Here is a 19,714-nt window from a genome sequence, read left to right as displayed (position 1 = left end):
AGATTAGCATCTCTTTATATAAAGACCTCGTGGCACTCCACCACTTTTAACTTGGTCTTAAAACGTTCTATCCTGCGCCCATTAACTTGTATGTTTGTGTCTCAGGTTTACAAGGTTTCTTAGTGAATTCCCAGTATAAACAGTTCTACAAATCTTATTATCAGCATATTCTGAATGTTAATTTAGTAATAATGAGAAAACGGAAATATGAGTTCTGGTGCGCAGGGCAGAGGTGATCCCTCCATATTTCTAACAACAGAAAATGTAAACAGAAGTCGATTCAATTGGCTCTGTTACCCACAATTGCTGTTTCTGAGTCTGTTGTTCCTACCTTACTCCATTTCGTGATGTTATGAGCAGCTACTGCATCTTTGCTCAACCGAGATGTAAATTTCCAAATGAAATATGGCTCCTAGAGCTGTAAATTTTGCCCCAGTGGGACACAGTGTGAAGAACGAAATCAATACCTGCTACTAGTACCGCAAAACGAAGTTACCGCCATACACACGTTGAGGCCAAAAATGTTGTAGTGTTGTTCTGTTTATATAAATGTGTGGTGTCTGCTCTTTCGGATCTAATGTAGTTCTCGTCTGCACAGATGTGGCGGAGTGTCCGCCGGTGGTTGTGCTGCTGCGGCAGCACAGAGGAGGAGGAGGAGGAGGAGGACATCGTTGGGCTGGAGGAGGAGGAGAAGAACGTCCAGCTGGAGGCGGAGTGCGCCCCTCCAGACCCAGAGGCGGTCATGCAGCAGGTGAGGGTCACCGTTGTTCGCCGCTCTAGAATGTTGGCAGTGTTTGGGGGCAGACTCACTATACAGAAGTTTTGCAAATGTGTGGAGGCACCGAAAATACACCACACTGCCATGCCTAGTACGACGTAGGAAACCCTTTCGCATTCAAAACAGCATCCAGTCGTCTCGGAATGGATAAAAGCACCTCCTGTATGGTTTCAAGGGAAACATACCATTTTTCCAGCAAAATAGTGGCAACTTCAGGTAACAATTATGCAAGTGGATAGCGATCATGGAATCTTTTCTCCAAAGAAGCCCACAAAGGGTCAGTAATATGGAGATGTGGTGACTGTGGTGGGCAGTGAAGATGAGACGGTTCATCCACAAAAACAGTCCTCAGCGCTGTGGGCTGTGTGTACAGGGGCCCTGTCTTTTTGGAACACAGCGTCACCATTGGGGAAAAACATTGTACCACGAACTGATCATCGAAAATGGTCACATAATCCTTGGCCGTAATAAGAGATTGGAGAGTAACCATAGTGCCCATGGCATACCACGATATGGGTATCCAAATCATCACCAAACCTCCGGCATGTTTCACTCTTGGGACATATGCTCTGCTAGAAGTTGGAATCAGTGTGAAACAAATCTCATCCAACAAAATAAATTTCTTCCATTACTCTATAGTCCAGGTTTTCTAGATTTGGCGCCATGTTGCAGGGAATCGCTAAATTGAAACCCTTCCATCAGATCGCTACAGGGTATAGCGTGACCCACCGATTGATCTTTACACCACATCAACCGTCGCTTAACACTGACTGCAGAAATGTGATGGTTATGAGGAGCTGTTAACCATTGTATCCCATTCCTTCTAAACTCACTCCGCACAGCCACTGTGTTGGCTGGGCCACTGATAGTAGTCTGGAGTGCACGAGTGATTCCTTCTGCTGATTTCAGGCGATTATTTACAACCACCTTCCACAGAACCCGACAGCCCCGTCACTCAGTACACGAAGTCTGCCTGGTGCTGGTTTATCTGTGGATATTCTTTCACGTTTCCACTTGACGACCACTTCACCAACTCTCGACTTGGGCAGCTTTAGACGGGTTGTAACGTCCCTAATGGATTTGACTCTGGTGGCGAGCGGAAGTGGGCACAAGTGAAACAGAACAGGGGTCTCTGCCCATCACGAATCGTCAACGCTCTATTGACCTGAGAAGTCTCAATAAAAATTGAGAAGAAAGTGCAAACACGTATTGTCAAGAGTGATATAGTTCAGTTTTTAAAAGGCATATAACTTTTACAATTCCACAAAAATTTTCTCATGTTATATCTATTAACAGAGGTAAGGTTAGCTACTATGAAGCTAATAAACCCTTTTGTTTGCAGGAGTGGGAGGAGTTTGTGCAAGAGTTCTATACAGCATATAGCAGACTGGCTGACGAACAGTCTCTGAGTTCCTCAGAGGTGAGTACCACTAAGTCTCTAGACTTCTGTCATAATTGATCGCCAAAGATTCTAACTGCATGTTTACTACTTACGGTTCACCCGTAGCAAATAAGAGTGCTATAAAATCTGTTAATGATAAATCCAGAAGCAAAGTTAGATGTTATTTACTATGTAGCTGATAAAGTCTTTTGTCCGCAGGAACGAGAGCTGTTTCTAGACGAATGCTTTGGCATGTACTGCAGGATAATGGAGGAGCAGCTGCTGGAATCAATAAGGGTGAGTACTACACACTCTGTAGACTTTAGTCTTAACTGAAGGTTGCATATTCTAGGTAGATGCGCACTCCTTAGCTATCGTCCACAGAAAATCACAATGGTGTAGGAATTCATTTCTTCAGTCTCTAGCCCCACACTTAACCAGAAACGTTACGTGAACTGCCATTGTGGATAGTTACTTTTGAGACCTTTTCTTGTTTGTGAGGCGGTTGGGTATATACATTTCCTGATGCGACGGCTAGTGAACTTTATTGGGCTAGAGACACAGTTGTCTGGGACTATAGCTATTTGTGGTACAGAATGTTGCTGCGAGGAACGAGAGGTTCGGGAGACAAAGACACTTTGTAATACAGCAGTGTATCCCGATTCAGGGCAAGCGGTTGAAGAGTTACACGTTGGGTCATGGTTTTAAAAACTGTCTAAAGATAGTGCTATGGGAGGAGGCAAGCTGTGGTTTCACACATTCGCTGAGTGCAGAACATGTGACTAATGCTCGGCACCAGTGAATCTTACATTTTGGCCACACAGTTGCGCCAAAAACAGAGCCTTATCAGGTGTCACGAGTGCTGACGTTGTCTTGCAGGCTAAGGCGGGCGCACCCCTCGCCACCACGCCCCCAGCCTCCAACACTGTGGAGGCGCCGCACCGGAAGGGGAAGCGACGTCAGCGTCGTCGTGGCTGGCCCTCTCCTGCCCCCAGCAGCTCTTCCTCCAGCAGCGGGGAGGCTCCGCGTCGCAGGTGGAGGCCGAGTCGGCGGTGCCGCAGGAGGAAGCTGCGCGTGCGTCATCGCGGTCGGCCCACTGCCGCCCCCAGCAGCTCCTCGTCCACCTCCGGCAGCAGCGAGGAGTTGCGGCGCGAGAGGCGGAGGCCCAGCCGCCGGTGTCGCGCCTGCGTCCGCACCAGGGGGGCCGCGCAGCTGTCGGGAACACACGGGGGCGGTCTGCGCCGTAGCTACAGGCTCTGTTCACGAAGACCTTTTAAATAAACGACTCTTTGTGGTCTTTCTGGGCACTCTGTTGTTGTTCTTGTAGTTTCAAACATTGGTACACGTCACAACGATGATCGATATTGCGAATCTGTCAAGAATCGTTCCGTGAGAATGCACTGTATTAAGGCCAGATCCTGCTTGAGTATTCCATGCGGAAATGTTAGCAGCAGCAACGTGTTTGTAACACAGACTCCCTCTGTGGCAGAGTGCTTCTCTTCCATTGTGGTGCAGTTCACTCATGGAAACAACCCCTGTGGCAGTTCATGTCAGGCATAACGTCGTGGTCTGCCGACATCAAACTGCAGTAAAAACGCAGTCTGAAGACTTTCTATTTGGTTCATTTTAGGTCTTACATTGCTGTGTATGGAATTTAGCTAAGGTATGCAAATTGTATTAACAGACCCGCCAGGTTAGCCGAGAGCGCTAACGCGCTGCTTCCTGGACTCGGGTAGGCACTCCGGCCCCGGATTGAATCGGCCCGGCGGGTTAACGACGAGGGCCGGTATGCCGGTCAGACTGGATGTGCTTTTAGGCAGTTTTCTACATCCCGTTAGGTGACTACCAGGCTGGTCCCCATGTTTCGCCTCAGTTACACGACTCGCAGACATCTGAACACGTTCGCCCTATTCCATGGATTACACTAGACACAGACACCTGGGATACACTAATTCCGTCCCAGGGGCTACGGGGTGGCGGCAGGAAGGGTATCCAGCAACCCCTTATAACTAACCTTGCCGAATCCATTCCTAACCATGCCGACCCTCGGCAACCGCGGGACAAGGCATCAGCAAAAGAAAAAAGGAGAAGATGGAAATTGTATTAACAATGAAGGCAGAAAGATAGCTACCTCAGTCCTCAACATAATAGTTTGAATGTCTACGGGAGGGTAGCGCAATTCTCCCCGTTCTTTCCATAGGCAACTTGAATAAACGGCATGTAATTTCCTTGGCATTTTATAGAATTTTCAGGATATCATAATGATGAGTTTTTTTACAAATCATAGAATCAAAAGAGGAACCAATTTTTTCACAGAACTAATACTCAAACCTTTTTTATTTATCGAGTTATGGTACAATATACTTTTTTAATGGCATTTAATATCTCATCGAAGAAGAATGCTGTGGCGTAGCACAAGTTAACTTGTTCTATGTGGGCTCCTGATCTCTAAACAAAACCTGGTACTTTTTATGTCTCAAGATGTAATCGCTAAGTAGCTACATGTTATAAGCCTGAGTTTGCATCAAGGCCTCCTGTTTGTTTACTACTTTCAGAATACTTTGTAGCTTGATGCAAAGAAGCAGCTTGGCAGGTAGTCTGTCTAGCATCAGTGGTGAAATGGTCTTTTGAATAGGCATCTGATAATTTACTTCCCTTACTTTTACAGAAGGCTCTCACATCTAGGATGGCATCATCCTGTGATGACAAATACGAAGTAAAACATTCTGTCATCATCTTCCGCGTCCACAAGTCCTGGACAGGAGTACAGGATACAAGATGAGCATTGCCGCTGGTCGGAGTCTGATTAATAGTTATGTAGGGCCACAGCTGCTGTTTTAATTGAGCTGTAACGATACAACAGTAAATTGCCACTGAGTTGCCAAAATACTGAGTGTACATACGATTAACGTACATACCCGACACAGATAAAAATTAAAAATAGTTTAATATGAAATTAGCGTGCCTTGTGATCAGCCTGCGCAGTATCTTGTGTCAGCAGATTTGTTTAACTTTTATTTTTACGAACTGTTGAACAAATGGTTCAAATGGCTCTGAGCACTATTGAACTTGACATCTGATGTAATCAGTCCCCTAGAACTTAAAACTACTTAAACCTAACTAACCTAAGGACGTTATACACATCCATGCCAGAGGCAGGATTCGAACCTGCGATCGTGGCGGTCGCTCTGTTCCAGACTGAAGTGCCTAGAACCTTTCGGCCACACCGGCCGGCAGATTTACTCTGGTGAGCGTGTAGGTACCTGCGAGTTGCCACTGGTTTAGCTAAGCCATATGCCCTTTCCCTGAATCATTGAGCACCTTTTGTGCTATCCATCATGCCAGAGACGATTACACCCATAATTATGCAACTTCCTCTACCATGCCTGAGGAAATTTTCTACCTTAGTGTTAGGCAATTACGTGGAGTTCTCTCGTTCGCGACCATGGATTTAGTAGCGGTTGCGGCCAGTCAAGGAGTTGCATATCGTGCCATGATCTCGAATGGCTCGTTCAGCATGCGTTATCCAGCGAATGCAAGCCGGTGGGAGAAGAGTTCCTCATAATACAGGTGTTTATTTATAGCAGTCTTTGATATTGCCACCAACGTGTTGCGGTCGCTTTGCCATTATTACCGCGGGCGGTAGACGCCTTAGTCAGGACTGATATAGCAGCAATGTCTTGTGGGTTAGCCACCAAGCAGGGGAGGATTATGCCTATTATAATGGTTTGGGGATATGTCAGTATTGACTGCTACATCCCACTTGTCAGATTTAGAGGGGTGGGCTATCCCGCAGGTGACATGCTTTTCACTGCGGTGGTCAGCTCTGTCTCTAGGTATGTATTTTTTATAGCTCTGTGTTGCACACAGAATCTTTGATTGGAGTCATCAGAAGTTTACTACGACGTCAAACAATGGAGTTACGCAGTACGGTATTTCTTTTACAAACAATATCTTTTTCAGAAATCGGTGGCTGTTATAGAATTTGCTTTGATGTAATTTATACAATTTTACGTCATTATTTCTACCAATTTGTTCGTCTTTAATACATCTACACCTACATCTACATGGATACTCTGCAAACTACACTTAAGTGCCTGCCAGAGCTTCATCGTACCATCTTAACGCCGGCCGCGGTGGCCGTGCGGTTCTAGCGCTGCAGTCCCGAACCGCGGGGCTGCTACGGTCGCAGGTTCGAATCCCGCCACGAGCATGGATGTGTGTGATGTCCTTAGGTTAGTTAGGTTTAAGTAGTTCTAAGTTCTAGGGGACTGATGACCTAAGATGTTAAGTCCCATAGTGCTCAGAGCCATTTGAACCATTTGAACCATCTTCACAATAATTCTCTAGTATTCCAATCTCGAAAAGCACTCGGAATAAATAAACTCCTATATCTTACTGTGGCACGTATGATTTCCCTTATTTTATTATGATGACCGTTTCTCCCTACGTCGGTCGATGTCAACAAAATATTTTCGCATTTGGGGGAGAAAGTTGGTGATTGAAATTTCGTGAGAAGATTTCGCCGCAACGAAAATCGCATTTGTTTTACTGATTCCACCCCAAATACTGTACCATGTCAGTGGCAATCTTTCTGCTATTTCTCCATAATGCAAAACGTGCTGCTCTTCTCTGAATTTTCCATATGTACTCCGTTAGTGATATCTGGTAAGGATGTCACACGGCACAGCAGTACTACAAAAGACGACGGAGAAGCGTAATGTGGGCAGTCTCCTATTTACATTTTATATGTATTATGCCAATAAAACCAAGTCTTTGGTTTGCATGCCCTTCAATATTTTCTATGTGTTCTTTCCAATTTAAGTTGTTGGTAATCGTAATTCCTAGGTATTTAGTTGAATTTACGACCTTTAAATTTCATTGATTTATCGAGTAACCGAAGTTTAAAGGTTTCCTTCTAGCACTCATGTGGGTGACCTCAGACTTTTCGTTATTTAGGGACAATTGCCAGTTCCTGCACCATACAGATATCTTTCCTAATTCGTTTAGCAATTTTTTTTTAACTTCTGATGACTTTATTAGCCGATAAACGACAGCGTCATCTACAATCAACCTTAGACAGCTGCTCAGATTGTCTCCTATATCGTTTGTATAGATAAGGAACAGCAAAGGACCTATATTACTACCTTTAGGAACGTCATAAATCACTTCTATTTTACTCGATGACTTTACGTCAATTACCAAAAACTGTGACCTCTCTGACAGGAGATCACGAATCCAGTCACATAACTGAGACGATATTCCATAAGCACGCAATTTCACTAAGAGCCGCTTGTTTGATACACTGTCAAAAGCCTTCCGGAAATCCAGAAATACGGAATCAGTTTCAAACCTCTCGTCAATAGAACTCAACATTTCGTTGAGTAAAGAGTTAGTTGTTTTTTAAAAGAATGATGTTTTCCAAATCCGTGTTGATTGTGTGCCAGTAGACCGTTCTATTCGAGGCAATTCATAATTTTCTAACACAATATATGTTCCAAAATCCTACTGCATATCGACGGTAGTGATAGAGGGCTGTAATTTAGGGAATTACTCCTACTGACATTTCTGAACATTGGTGTGATCTCTGCAACTTTGCACTCTTTGGGTATGTATCTTTCGTCGGCCGAGCGGTTGTATTTACTGTTAAGTATTGACCTATTGCATCTCCATAATCTAAAAGGAACCTATTCGATATACAGTCTGGACCGGAAAACTTGCTTTTATTAAATGATTTAAGCTGCTTCACTACTGTGAGGTTATCTACTTCTAAGTCACTGATGTTGGCATGGCAGCTGTTTTTAATTCGAGACTCGAATATTTACTTCGTCTTCTTTAGTGAAGCAATTTCGGAAGGCAGTGTATAGTAACTCTGCTTTAGCAGCACTGTCATCGATAGTATTTCCATTGCTATCGCTCTGAGAAGACACTGAATCTGTCCTGCCGCTAGCATACTTTACACACGAACAGGATCTCTTTGGATTTTCTGCATGGTTTCGAGACAAAGTTTCGTTGTGGAAACTATTATAAGCATCTCGCATTGAACTCCGCGATAAATTTCGAACTTCTGTAAAAGATAGCCCATCTTGGAGATTTTACATTCATTTAAATTTGCTTTTTTCGTTCCCAAATTTAAACGAAAGAAATATATACACTATGATGTCACACACACACTCACACATTAGTAATGGAATGGTGGCTTAGTAATGATATATAAGTTGGTACTATGGTACATTGTGACGACCGTTCTGAAAATACGTAAAATTGAGCAAAATACGAAAAAATAAAAGAAATTTGTAAAACTGTGGAAGAATAAGAGTACTTACGTAGCTGCCAATGTGTGGTCTCTTCTGATGCCTTCAACGATGTAATGTTAAACTGTTATTAACAAATAGCCATAGCCTAGATCTCAGGTGACATGACTTGATCAAATTTGTTGCTAACGAACAGATGCAACCTGATCCTGTCCGTATGCTGCACTGGTCTTTAATGAACTCCACCCACCCACGTTTCACAGTTACAACAAATGGTGATGGGGAGGTAGATGGAGAAGGGTTCCTCGCCATTTTATGGTGCTTCCATTGGCTAAGAACGGTTTTCCAACAATTCTATGTCACGTAACAGCTATCAACCTATGTCATGGCTATGAATATAGCTCGCATAATTGCCTAATGTCTGTGGGGGGGGGGGGGGGTCCCTGTGGGAGAACTTGACCGATTCCTGGTGGTTCCTTCCCCAGTTGAGAGGGAGGTCAGTGACCTTGAGATAAGATCGTTATCTGGGCCTGTTCTCTCCTTAATAACCTACTGCTCGTTACTAAAATGCGGTACATCTGATTTTCGGCTACAAATAGGAGATGTTTCGGGGAGGCAAGTCATCCGAGTTTGAGACCTGCTGGCAGCACATCAACAGCACCGATGGCATCAGCTGGGATGAAACAGTACAACGTAAATGGTTGTTATTGCTTATCAGGGACTAGTAAACGTCTCCCATTGAACTGTAGTCACCTCACAGGCACGTATTTCAGACTTTTTCCTTTACTTGTGTTTGTTCCTTTTATCTGCAATCTGATGGTTTTTCTTCTTCTGTAGCAAATCTGATGAGCGTGTATGGTACATTCATCACTCCAGCCAAGTCCGTCGATGCTGTATTCACCGTGCCTACAGCCCCTTGCCTGGCTCATCATATTCAGTGTGGTAGAGGCTGATGACAGCAGCTCATTTGCCAACACAGCCATGGTCAGCACCTTGGACAGTCTGACAATCCTCATGGATCTCCGTTACTCGGTGCTCTTGATGATAATATCGTGTTGGATGTTGAGCTGCAGGATAAGATATTACAAGTCATCATGGAAAATAATGACGTGGTGAGAGGCTTTTGGACTTATTTGAATACTGCTTATTTTGAAAGTAAATAGAACATTCACAAACATCTGGATACTACTTTCTTTACACGTGATTCATTCCAGTATTTTTTTCTTTCATTACAGGTCACATGGAGGCCATATGCACCTACAATTACTCTACCACGTGAACTCCTGATGAGTATGTCACCACAGCCTCAACACCGCCACAGCCAGGTCCATCACAACCAGTGTGGAACAGGCTGTTGACACGAGCTTGTTTGCCAAGACGCCACAGCCTCCACGGCCTGGTCCATCTCACAATCGTCATGGACCTTCATGGCATCAGGCATTGCCTCAACATCACTCTGGGCCTAGCAGCAGCAGCACCCCTGCCCGGTCTGTTATGGATATCCAAGTAAGTCCTGTAGCTATATTGGACTACTCTGTGCTTCATGACGGTTTCAGGGAGAGGATCTTACAAGCTCGTACTGATTCTGAATACAAAGCTCTTACATATTTTCACGATGCCTGTCAATGCCTTTTCGAGAGGGTACTCACTGAAATCGTTAATGACCCACAATATCCTGCCACTCCAGTACTTAGGAGTAACTATCAAAGGGTCCTTAAGTGGAAAGACCAAAAAAAACAAATAGTAGCAAAAGCAGATGTCGCACAGAGTTTCGTGGGAAGAATTTTCAGGAAAAGTAAATCATCCGAGATGGGAGTGGCTTATAATATGGGATTCCTACCAGGTACAACACACTGAGAAGATAGAGAAGATGCTATGAAGAGCGGCGCATTTCGTCACGGTATCGTTTAATCGACGTGAGAAAGTTTCTGAGATGCTCAGAAAACTCTCCTGGAGCCGGCCGGTGTGACCAAGCGGTTCTAGGAGCTTCAGTCTGGAACCGCGCGACCGCTACGGTCGCAGGTTAGAATCCATCCTCGGGCATGGACGTGTGTTATGTCCTTAGGTTAGTTAGCTTTAAGTAGTTCTTAGTTTTAGGGGACTGATGACATCAGATGTTAAGTCCAATAGTGCTCAGAGCCATTTGGACCAAACTCCCCTGGCCGCCGTTACAAGAACCGCGTTATGCTTCACAGAGAGGTTAACTACTGAAATATCGAGAGAGTACTCTGGGAAGAGTCAGACATCATATTACTTCCTCCAGCATACATCTCACGTAATGACCATGACGAGAAAATTCGAGAAATTTGAGCCAATACAGAGGCTTACCGACAACTGTTCTTCAAACGCACCATTCGCCAGTGGAACAAGGTACGGGTCAGTGGTAACAGAGGTACCCTGTGCCACACATCATTAGGTGGCTGGCAGCGTATGATGTCGGTGCAGATTAAGTGCAAAGCAGTCCTGTACTGTGAGCTGATCCAACAGCGGAAAGAGATCAGAAATGCTGGTGAGGTGAAAAGCATCGCAAAAATCTGGGGGAGAACTGGTTGATATCCTGAGCTAATTCAATCACAGAGTGATCTGGAGCTTTGTGCAAGTGTCATATTTCGCTGTTTTTCCGAAACACAGGAAAGTGAGTCTCGTAAAGGACTCAGGTGTATACTCCACCTTGACGTGAACTTACAGGCCTACGAAGTTGCGTCAAGTGGCCACATGTGGGTAGTGACAGAAATTTCCCTACAAGGGCAGTCCTTCCTAGTACTCACAAAAGTCCAGTGCCTGCGGGCACTGTGATTGCAGAAACATGTCATTCCCCATAAAACTCCAGGGCGTACCAAAATTCGAGAGGTGGAACCCAGATGTTTCAGTTCATGTACTCAACTTCGATGTTGATAATAGTAAGCCAGAAGAAGAACATGACCATGAGCACACTGTGCAGAACAAAGAAGTCAAGCATAAATTAGTTGGATCGCTCAAAATTTCACAAATTAGCCGGTGAGCGCCCCAAACACCTAGATCTGTTGCTTTTCTCCAAGGGTGAGAAGCAACACTACATATGGAATAGAAATATTTCCTGCCTATTTTCCTCTCTGTTGAGTAGAGACTGACCAAAACGACATTTCTGCCATAGATGTCTCAACTTTTTTTACAACGAGTGAGTATCTTGAAGGGCACCTGACTGATTGCTCGAATCAGATACTGGTATGTGCAGAAACGCCTACGGAGGATCTACATCTACATCCATACTCCGCAAGCCACCTGACGATGTGTGGCGGATGGTACCCAGAGTACCTCTTATCGGTTCTCCCTTCTATTTCAGTCTCGTATTGTTCGTGGAAAGAAGGATTGTCGGTATGCCTCTGTGTGGGCTCTAATCTCTCTGATTTTATCCTGATGGTCTCTTCGCGAGATATACGTAGGAGGGAGTAATATACTGGTTGACTCTTCGGTGAAGGTATGTTCTGAAAACTTCAACAATAGCCCGTACCGAGCTACTGAGCGTCTCTCCTGCAGAGTCTTCCACTGGAGTTTATCTATCATCTCCGTAACGCTTTCGCGATTACTAAATGATCCTGTAACGAAGCGCGCTGATCTCCGTTGGATCTTCTCTATCTCTTCTATCAACCCTAACTGGTACGGATCCCACACTGCTGAGCAGTATTCAAGCAGTGGGCGAACAAGCGTACTGTAACCTACTTCCTTTGTTTGCGGATTGAATTTCCTTAGGATTCTTCCAATGAATCTCAGTCTGGCATCTGCTTTACCGACGATCAACTTTATATGATCATTCGATTTTAAATCACTGAATGATAAGGGATCTTTCTTTCTATGTATTCGCAGCACATTACACTTGCCTACATTCAGCTTCAGTTGCCATTCCCTGCACCATGCGGCAATTCGCTGCAGATCCTCCTGCATTTAAGTACAATTTTCCATTGTTACAACCTCTCGATATACCACAGCACCATCGGCAAAAAGCCTCAGTGTACTTCGGATGTCATCCACAAGGTCATTTATGTATATTGTGAATAGCAACGGTCCTACGATACTCCCCTGCGGCACACCTGAAATCTCTCTTACTTCGGAAGACTTCTCTTCATTGAGAATGACATGCTGCGTCCTGTTATCTAGGAACTCTTCAATCCAATCACATAACTGGTCTGATAGTCCATATGCTCTTACTTTGTTCATCAAACGACTGTGGGGAACTGTATCGAACGCCTTGCGAAAGTCAAGAAACACGGCAACTACCTGTGAACCCGTGTCTATGGCCCTCTGAGTCTCGTGGACGAATAGCGCGAGCTGGGTTTCACACGATCGTCTTTTTCGAAACCCATGCTGATTCCTACAGAGTAGATTTCTAGTCTCCAGAAAAGTCATTATACTCGAACATAACACGTGTTCCAAAACTCTACAACTGACCGACGTTAGACATATAGGTCTATAGTTCTGCACATCTGTTCGACGTCCCTTCTTGAAAACGGGGATGACCTGTGCCCTTTTCCAATCCTTTGGAACGCTACGCTCTTCTGGAGACGTACGGTACACCGCTGCAAGAAGGCGGGCAAGTTCCTTCGCGTACTCTGTATAAAATCGAAGTGGTATCCCATCAGGTCCACGGCCTTTCCTCTTTTGAGTGATTTTAATTGTTTCTCTATCCCTCTGTCGTCTATTTCGATATCTACCATTTTGTCATCGGTGCGACAATCTAGAGAAGGAACTGCAGTGCAGTGTTCCTCTGTGAAACAGCTTTGGGCCTTTAGTCTGTCATCCTCTATTTCAGTACCATTTGGGGCACAGAGTGTCTGGACATTTTGTTTTGATCCACCTACCGCTTTGACATAAGACCAAGATTTCTTATGATTTTCTGCCAAGTCAGTACATAGAACTTTACTTTCGAATTCATTGAACGCCTCTCGCATAGCCCTCCTCACACTACATTTCGCTTCGCGTAATTTTTGTTTGTCTGCAAGACAAAGACTCACCACCAGGAACAACCTTCATTCGTAATGTATGCAGACTCTGAGCGCTTCTTAGCTTCTGCGGTGTGTCCTGAAGGCGATCCTAATGCCTGTCACATATAGAACGGCACATACTGTGTGTGGCAGTGTATATCGCTGTATACTCTTATGACAGCAGTCACAAGAAATTCGAATCAGTAGTCAGGGAGAATCGTGAGAGTGGTTGCTCTCTGAGCTCAAAAAAGTTACGTTGGGGGTTCATGGAGTTTATTGTGAGAACACAGCCATGACCAACTCGCAGGAGAATGGTGCCCTATGTGAACAGGCGGTTATTATGGGCTGCCATTGGATAGAAAGGCTGAAACTCCACATAGAGGCAGTTGTCATCTTACATGCAAGTTCCATGTCACAGTCCACAACGCATGCCGGTTGGCAAGAAGGATGGACAGAGGACCAGAAAAAGAAATACAGAGAGCGAATGAGGGATGTTTGGGCAGCAAGGATGGCAGCAAAAGGAATTTTATATCTAGTTTAGTCCAACTGCGCTCTTTAAGGGCAAAACACCGATAATAATAATAATATATTAATGAGTCGCAGGCAAAGGGCGACATGCAAAACAATCAGTCTTCGTCGGAATAGACAACCACTAGTAACGCTTCTGGTTCTAGTGACCGCTACTGTCAACAGACTGTCAACTGAACTGCAGTGGCTGCTGAGCTGTAACTAAACTACGTAGAGATTGCTAATGACAAAGGCTAGGATGCATGTCAGTAGGGCGCGCCGCATATGTTGTCTGCACATAGGGGCCTCTGCTGTCGCGTTGTCGTCCTAGAGGGAGTTCGGTCAGTGTGCCATTGATGAACTATTCTCACAGCCGTCTCTTTTCTGCAGTTTCCGACTGCCGTGCCGGTACTGACTTTACGCCGTAATATTCCTCTCCACCAAAGCAACGGAATGTCGTCGAATATGGAGTGCGACAATGGGATGGGTAGGGGGGGGGGGGGGGTGGCGGAGGCATGTGCGTGGACGCTCTGGTGGACCGGAAGCTGTGGTTGCAGCAGACATCAGACTTCCAATCGTACCGCACCATCCGACCTTCGGGCTGGTGGAAGCATTACCTAGAAAACGTCCAGAAGGCTACGCGTCCACCTCCTCAGGCCCATACCAAGATGTAGGCGTCGGCTTCTGCGTCGTGGGCGTGTCCAGCTGCATCGTTAGACCGAGAAGGAGGCGGAGGAGGAGAAGGTGGCCGCGCTGTCCTTCCGATCCGTGAATTTGTGGGAAGAGACACAGAAGGGTCACCGTGCACATGACAGTGGCGAAATTGATTGTGATGTCGGCGCTGCAGGCTATCTGGACCTGCAATCAGATACTTGCAAGCGCGAAGACGACGGACGAATTCGCCTCGCGCTCACCGTCAGCTGCTACTAAAAACCCTGTAAAAAACATCATGCGGTGCAAAGCGATACTTGCGACCTTCCTTCGCCTCCGGATGCTGAGGGGGTGGAGCAGGTGGAGCAATGTCCGATGGGGGCGGTCGTGAAGCAGTTTCGCCACCGATGGTCCATCTCGTGGGTCCGAACGATAGGAGGCGAGAAACAGTTCCAATGCTTGATCCCTGGTGTGTGCAGCGTGAAGCTTGGCCATCTGCTGATTGAAGGATCGGGCAAAACGTTCCGCTTCGCCTCTGACTGTGGATGGAACGGCGCACTAGTTCACAGAATGTTTCAAATTCATTTGACATGAACTGAGGGCCGTTGTTCAACACTATGACTTCAGGCAAACCTTCGAGGCAAAAAATAAAGGATAACGCCTGATCTGTGCTACGTGACATTGTCGAGTTCATTGGCATAGCAACAAGAAACTTGCTGTAAGAGTCTACCACAATCAACCAACAAATGTTCCAAAACCGATCAGCAAAGTCTATGTGCAACGTTGCCATGGTGATTGCGACTTAGGCCAACCAGAGAACTTTTGTGGCGGAGGGGACTGATTTTCCGTACGTGCGTGGCACTTGGACGTCATCTGTTCTATTTGGGTGTCCATACCCTGCAAAGTACAGTGTCGAGGCGCTAATTGTTTCGTACCAAAAATTCCCCAGTGTCCTTGGTAAAGTAACTGCTACACTTCTTTATGCAAAGCTTTAGGGATCAACACACGTGAATATCCATTATCATTTAGTACAAGAATCACACGTTGGTGTATAGCGAGGCTATGTCGATGTGCAAAGTATCGGCACAATACAGTGTTCTTTATGCTATGCAATGAGCGAGGCCAAGATTGGCGATTGCATTTTATCAACATGTTCAACTCTGAATTAGCTTCCGTGGCTTGTGCAATTTTCCTATAGTTCAGAGGAAAGGATTGAAGTAATTTAGAATCCTGAGCATCGATGTGACAACAAGATGCAGCAGACGATGTGGTGGTGGTGGTGGTTAGTGTTTAACGTCCCGTCGACAACGTGGTCATTAGAGACGGGCAGCAGAAGAGTCAAAGTTTGTATCAGGGTGAATTGGAAGACCTGAAAGTGCATCCATATTATCATATTGAGCCATCGGACGATACATAATGTCGTAATGGTATTGAGACAACAACAAAGCCCATCTTTGCAATTTTTTGGGTTTTCATACAAGAACCGACTTCATCGGATGAAATAGGGACTGCAATGGCTTGTGATCCGTTACTATGTAGAATTTTCTGATATATAATTAGTGGTGAAATTGGATGAAACCATACACGATAGCCAGTGCCTCTTTCTCTATTTGTGAGTAGTTGCACTGAGCTTGGGACAACACTTTTGGTGCGAAAGCAATAGGCCTGTCTTTATCACCAAATCTGTGCGAAAGCACTGCACCTATTCCGTAATAGGAAGCATAAACATTCAACATAACTTAATTGTCACGACCAAAGTGAACCAAGCATCGATCACTGAGCAATGTGTCTTTAACTTTTTCTAAACCCTCTTGGCACTCATGTGTCCAAACAAATGGGACGTTCTTCGGGCGCAAGCGATGCAATGGAGCTGCGATTTGTGCAGCACTCAGTATGAACCGAATATAATAGTTCATTTTCCCAAAGACTGACTGCAATACTGTGACATTGCGAGGAACTGACAAATGTCGAATGGCTAATAAATGTGAATGAAAAGAATGCACACCTTAACTGTTGATGACATGAGCATGATACTCCAACTCAGGTTTAAAAAAAATCACACTTGTCCAGTCTGCCCTTCAGTCCTGCATCAGGTAACACGCGGAACAAAGCACGCAAATTAGCAACGTGTTCTGCAGGTGTACGACCTGTACGACAATATCGTCCAAATAGTTTCAACAGTTTGGTACTTGAGCAGTCAGCTGTTCCAAATGCTGTTGGAAAATGGCGGGTGTTGAAGCACTGCCAAAAGGCCAACGTAAATATTTGAACAAGTCAAAACGAGTATTCACAACACATACGGTTTGAGAGTCTTCATCTAGTGGTACCTGAAAATTTGCGTCGCGCAAATCAGTTTTTGAAAAGTAATGACATGCACCTAATCTGTCCATGAGATCCTCTGGACGAGGGAATCGATAAGTATCAATCACACTTCGTGGGTTGACTGTAGACTTCAAGACAACACAGAGGCAAATGCGACCTGAAGGTTTGTGGAACAAAACCAGTGGACTTGCCCATTGACTAGATTGTATGAGCGCACTCGAGCCATTCCTCTTCTATTTCGTTAAACTGGCGAAAAGGCGATATGGTACTTGGAGCTACAATTGTTGAATGTTGATTGGGTGGTTGCGTTGTATTTGTTGCTTCGTTGGCCAGTAACTGCTGTACCGTGTTTAGAAGGGTTGCAGTCTGCTGCATCTGAAAGTGAAACATGTGTGTGAGCTGCGTTGAATCTTTTGCTTGAAGCTGAGGCACGTTAGCAGGGGATGGGAGAGGTGGGTTGCTGATTCAAGAATAGGCAAGTGCAATAAACAGACAATGCAAGGAATAAAATTAAGCACACAAGCAAAGAAAATCTCTGCAACGCCCACGTGAGAACACTGAATATTAAAAACGCTATAAGAGATACTGATAAAACACGTAAACACACCCCTGATATGAAAAGACAGGGTAGAATTATGACGCCAGCGAAACACAAAATCCCACGACAATACAAAGCAGAGACAATTTGTGGCAGATTGTGGCTGTGGGTTCGAAGTGTTAACAGGTCGTCGCTACGTTATTGCTCCTATATCGTCCGCACCATGTTATTCACACATCTCGTCGCCATGTTATTGTGTTTAAGAATCCAGCATGCTCAGTTCACTAGACAAACAATCAAACAACTCCTATTAATGAAAACAAGACAAACACAATACTTGACTCTGATCTGAGAATTCTTGTAGTCCTTCACACATGATCATCCACAAGTGCAATTACACAGACATGTCGCAAGGAAAGTCTTATTAAGAATAGACGAACACAAGTAACGATTCTGGTTCTAGCGACCGCTACTGTCAACAGTCTGTCAAGTGAACTGCAGCGACTGCTGATCTCTAACTCAGCTTATGTCGTCTTCACCTAGGGGCCGCTGCTGTTGCGTTGTCGTCCTGGAGGAGGTATATGCTGAAAAGAAGACAGTAAACCTGAAAAGGCGTCGCCGATTTTCCGATTTTGATTCGTTGACAGCTATCTGTACGATCGACTGAATGCCAGAACCAGCGGCTGCACTGCCGCTCGTGGAGCCTACACCACGTACTTGTATGGTTCTTTCAGCATGGGCTGACAGCTGATATCTCGGAACCACTTCTGCTGTTCATTTGTAAATGTAAACATTTCATGTACTGTATATGCACTTTTGCAACAACAAATGCTGAGTGAATTGGAAACCTCTAAAAGGATACTGTTTTTATCCAGCAGTATATATATATATATATATATATATATATATATATATATATATATATATATATATATATATAATTTCAGGGAACAATTTACAACGTTTTGTCTGTATATCATAGGACAGATGATCAGAAACAGTCCAAAAGGTTGTAGGGGTGTTACAGGGTAGTTTGTGCCGAAAAATAAGTCAAGAATAAAATAGATAGGATGCTCCTTATCCGAGGTAATTGGCATTGAAGTTAGCCAGAGGCATTGTGACGAAACTTGTCCTTCGGAGTTTTCTTAAATCTGAACGAGGAAGCAATACACAAACTGGTCACGGGCCGATACTAATGATCGAAGCCGAGGCACTGCCATCTATGATATGAGAACAATCGACGCTAATTCCACCTGACGTTCCGCTTGAAGCTGCGAGTGCAACGTCTTGATTGGCTAACTTCAATGCTGATTAACTCGGAAACGGCGCAACGTATCGAATTTTATTCTCAATAATTATTTCGCAGCGCAACCTACCGTGCAACATCCTTACAACCTTGTCAGATTGTTTATGACCACGATGCAGCGTAGTGTAGGTCTCTCGTTTAGGACAAAGCCCCAGGCGACTGGAAAGAAGCGGAGGTTACTCCTACGCTTAGGAAGGGTAAAAGGAGGGACGTGCAACATTACAGACCCATATGACTGGCACTAGTTTTCTGCATAATTTTTAAACATATTTTAAGTTCAAATAAAATAAATTTCGTTGAGTCAGAAAAGCTTCTGTACACAGATCAGCACGATTTTATAAATCATGCTCGTGGAAACTCAGCTTTGCCTTTTCTCACACCGTATCCTGCGAACCAAGGATGAAGGGCAACAGGCTATCTTCTTGTATCTGTGGACGTTTGACATAGTGCCCCATTGCGGACTCTTAACGAAGCATCCAGCATGTGGAGTAGGTACCCAGATATGTGAGTGGCTCGAAGTACGTTGTTGTGGATGCCGATAGTTTATCAGAACAAAGAATTCCGTCAGGAGTACCCCAGGATAGTGTGAGAGGACCGCCTTTGATCTCTATGACCATGAAGAAACTGACGGATGGGGTGAGCAGCAGTCTGTCACAGTTTGGTGATGACTCTGTAGTGTCTGGGGAAATGTCGCCTTTCAGTGACTGTATGAGGTTACATGATGAGTTAGAGAGAACTTCTGTTTGGAGTGCTGAACGGCAGCTTGCTCTGTATGGGGAAACGTGTAGGTTATATTCAAATACTGTTTAGTGGTATACTGCTTGACACAGTCATATTGACTGATTGTGTAAGCGTAACGTTACAACGCGTTATAGAGTGGAATAAGCACGTAAGGTGAGTTCTAGGGAAGGCCAATGGTCGACTTCGGTTTACTGGGGCAATTTTAGTAAAGTGCAGCTCATCTGTAATGGAGACACTGTATAGAACACTGGTGCGACCCATTCTTGACTATTACTCGA

At 44.8% G+C, this 19,714-nt stretch overlaps 1 protein-coding gene across 1 annotated transcript in view; it reads left to right on the top strand.

Moving 5' to 3' along the window:
• The first annotated feature begins 742 nt into the window (after positions 1-742).
• Positions 743-19,714, top strand: part of LOC126416848 (CLK4-associating serine/arginine rich protein-like) — a 30,555-nt gene continuing 11,583 nt past the window's right edge. The window contains exons 1-4 of the mRNA XM_050084730.1: positions 743-751; positions 2,121-2,198; positions 2,379-2,456; positions 3,039-3,402. Of these exons, the coding sequence (XP_049940687.1) occupies positions 743-751; positions 2,121-2,198; positions 2,379-2,456; positions 3,039-3,402 (529 nt within the window). The remainder of the gene's footprint in view (positions 752-2,120; positions 2,199-2,378; positions 2,457-3,038; positions 3,403-19,714) is intronic.

This window comes from Schistocerca serialis, chromosome 8 (genome assembly GCF_023864345.2).
Source record: "Schistocerca serialis cubense isolate TAMUIC-IGC-003099 chromosome 8, iqSchSeri2.2, whole genome shotgun sequence".
Taxonomy (NCBI): domain Eukaryota; kingdom Metazoa; phylum Arthropoda; class Insecta; order Orthoptera; family Acrididae; genus Schistocerca; species Schistocerca serialis.
The sequence above is the reverse complement of the archived record's forward strand: the minus strand, read 5'-3'. Positions and strand labels throughout refer to the sequence as shown.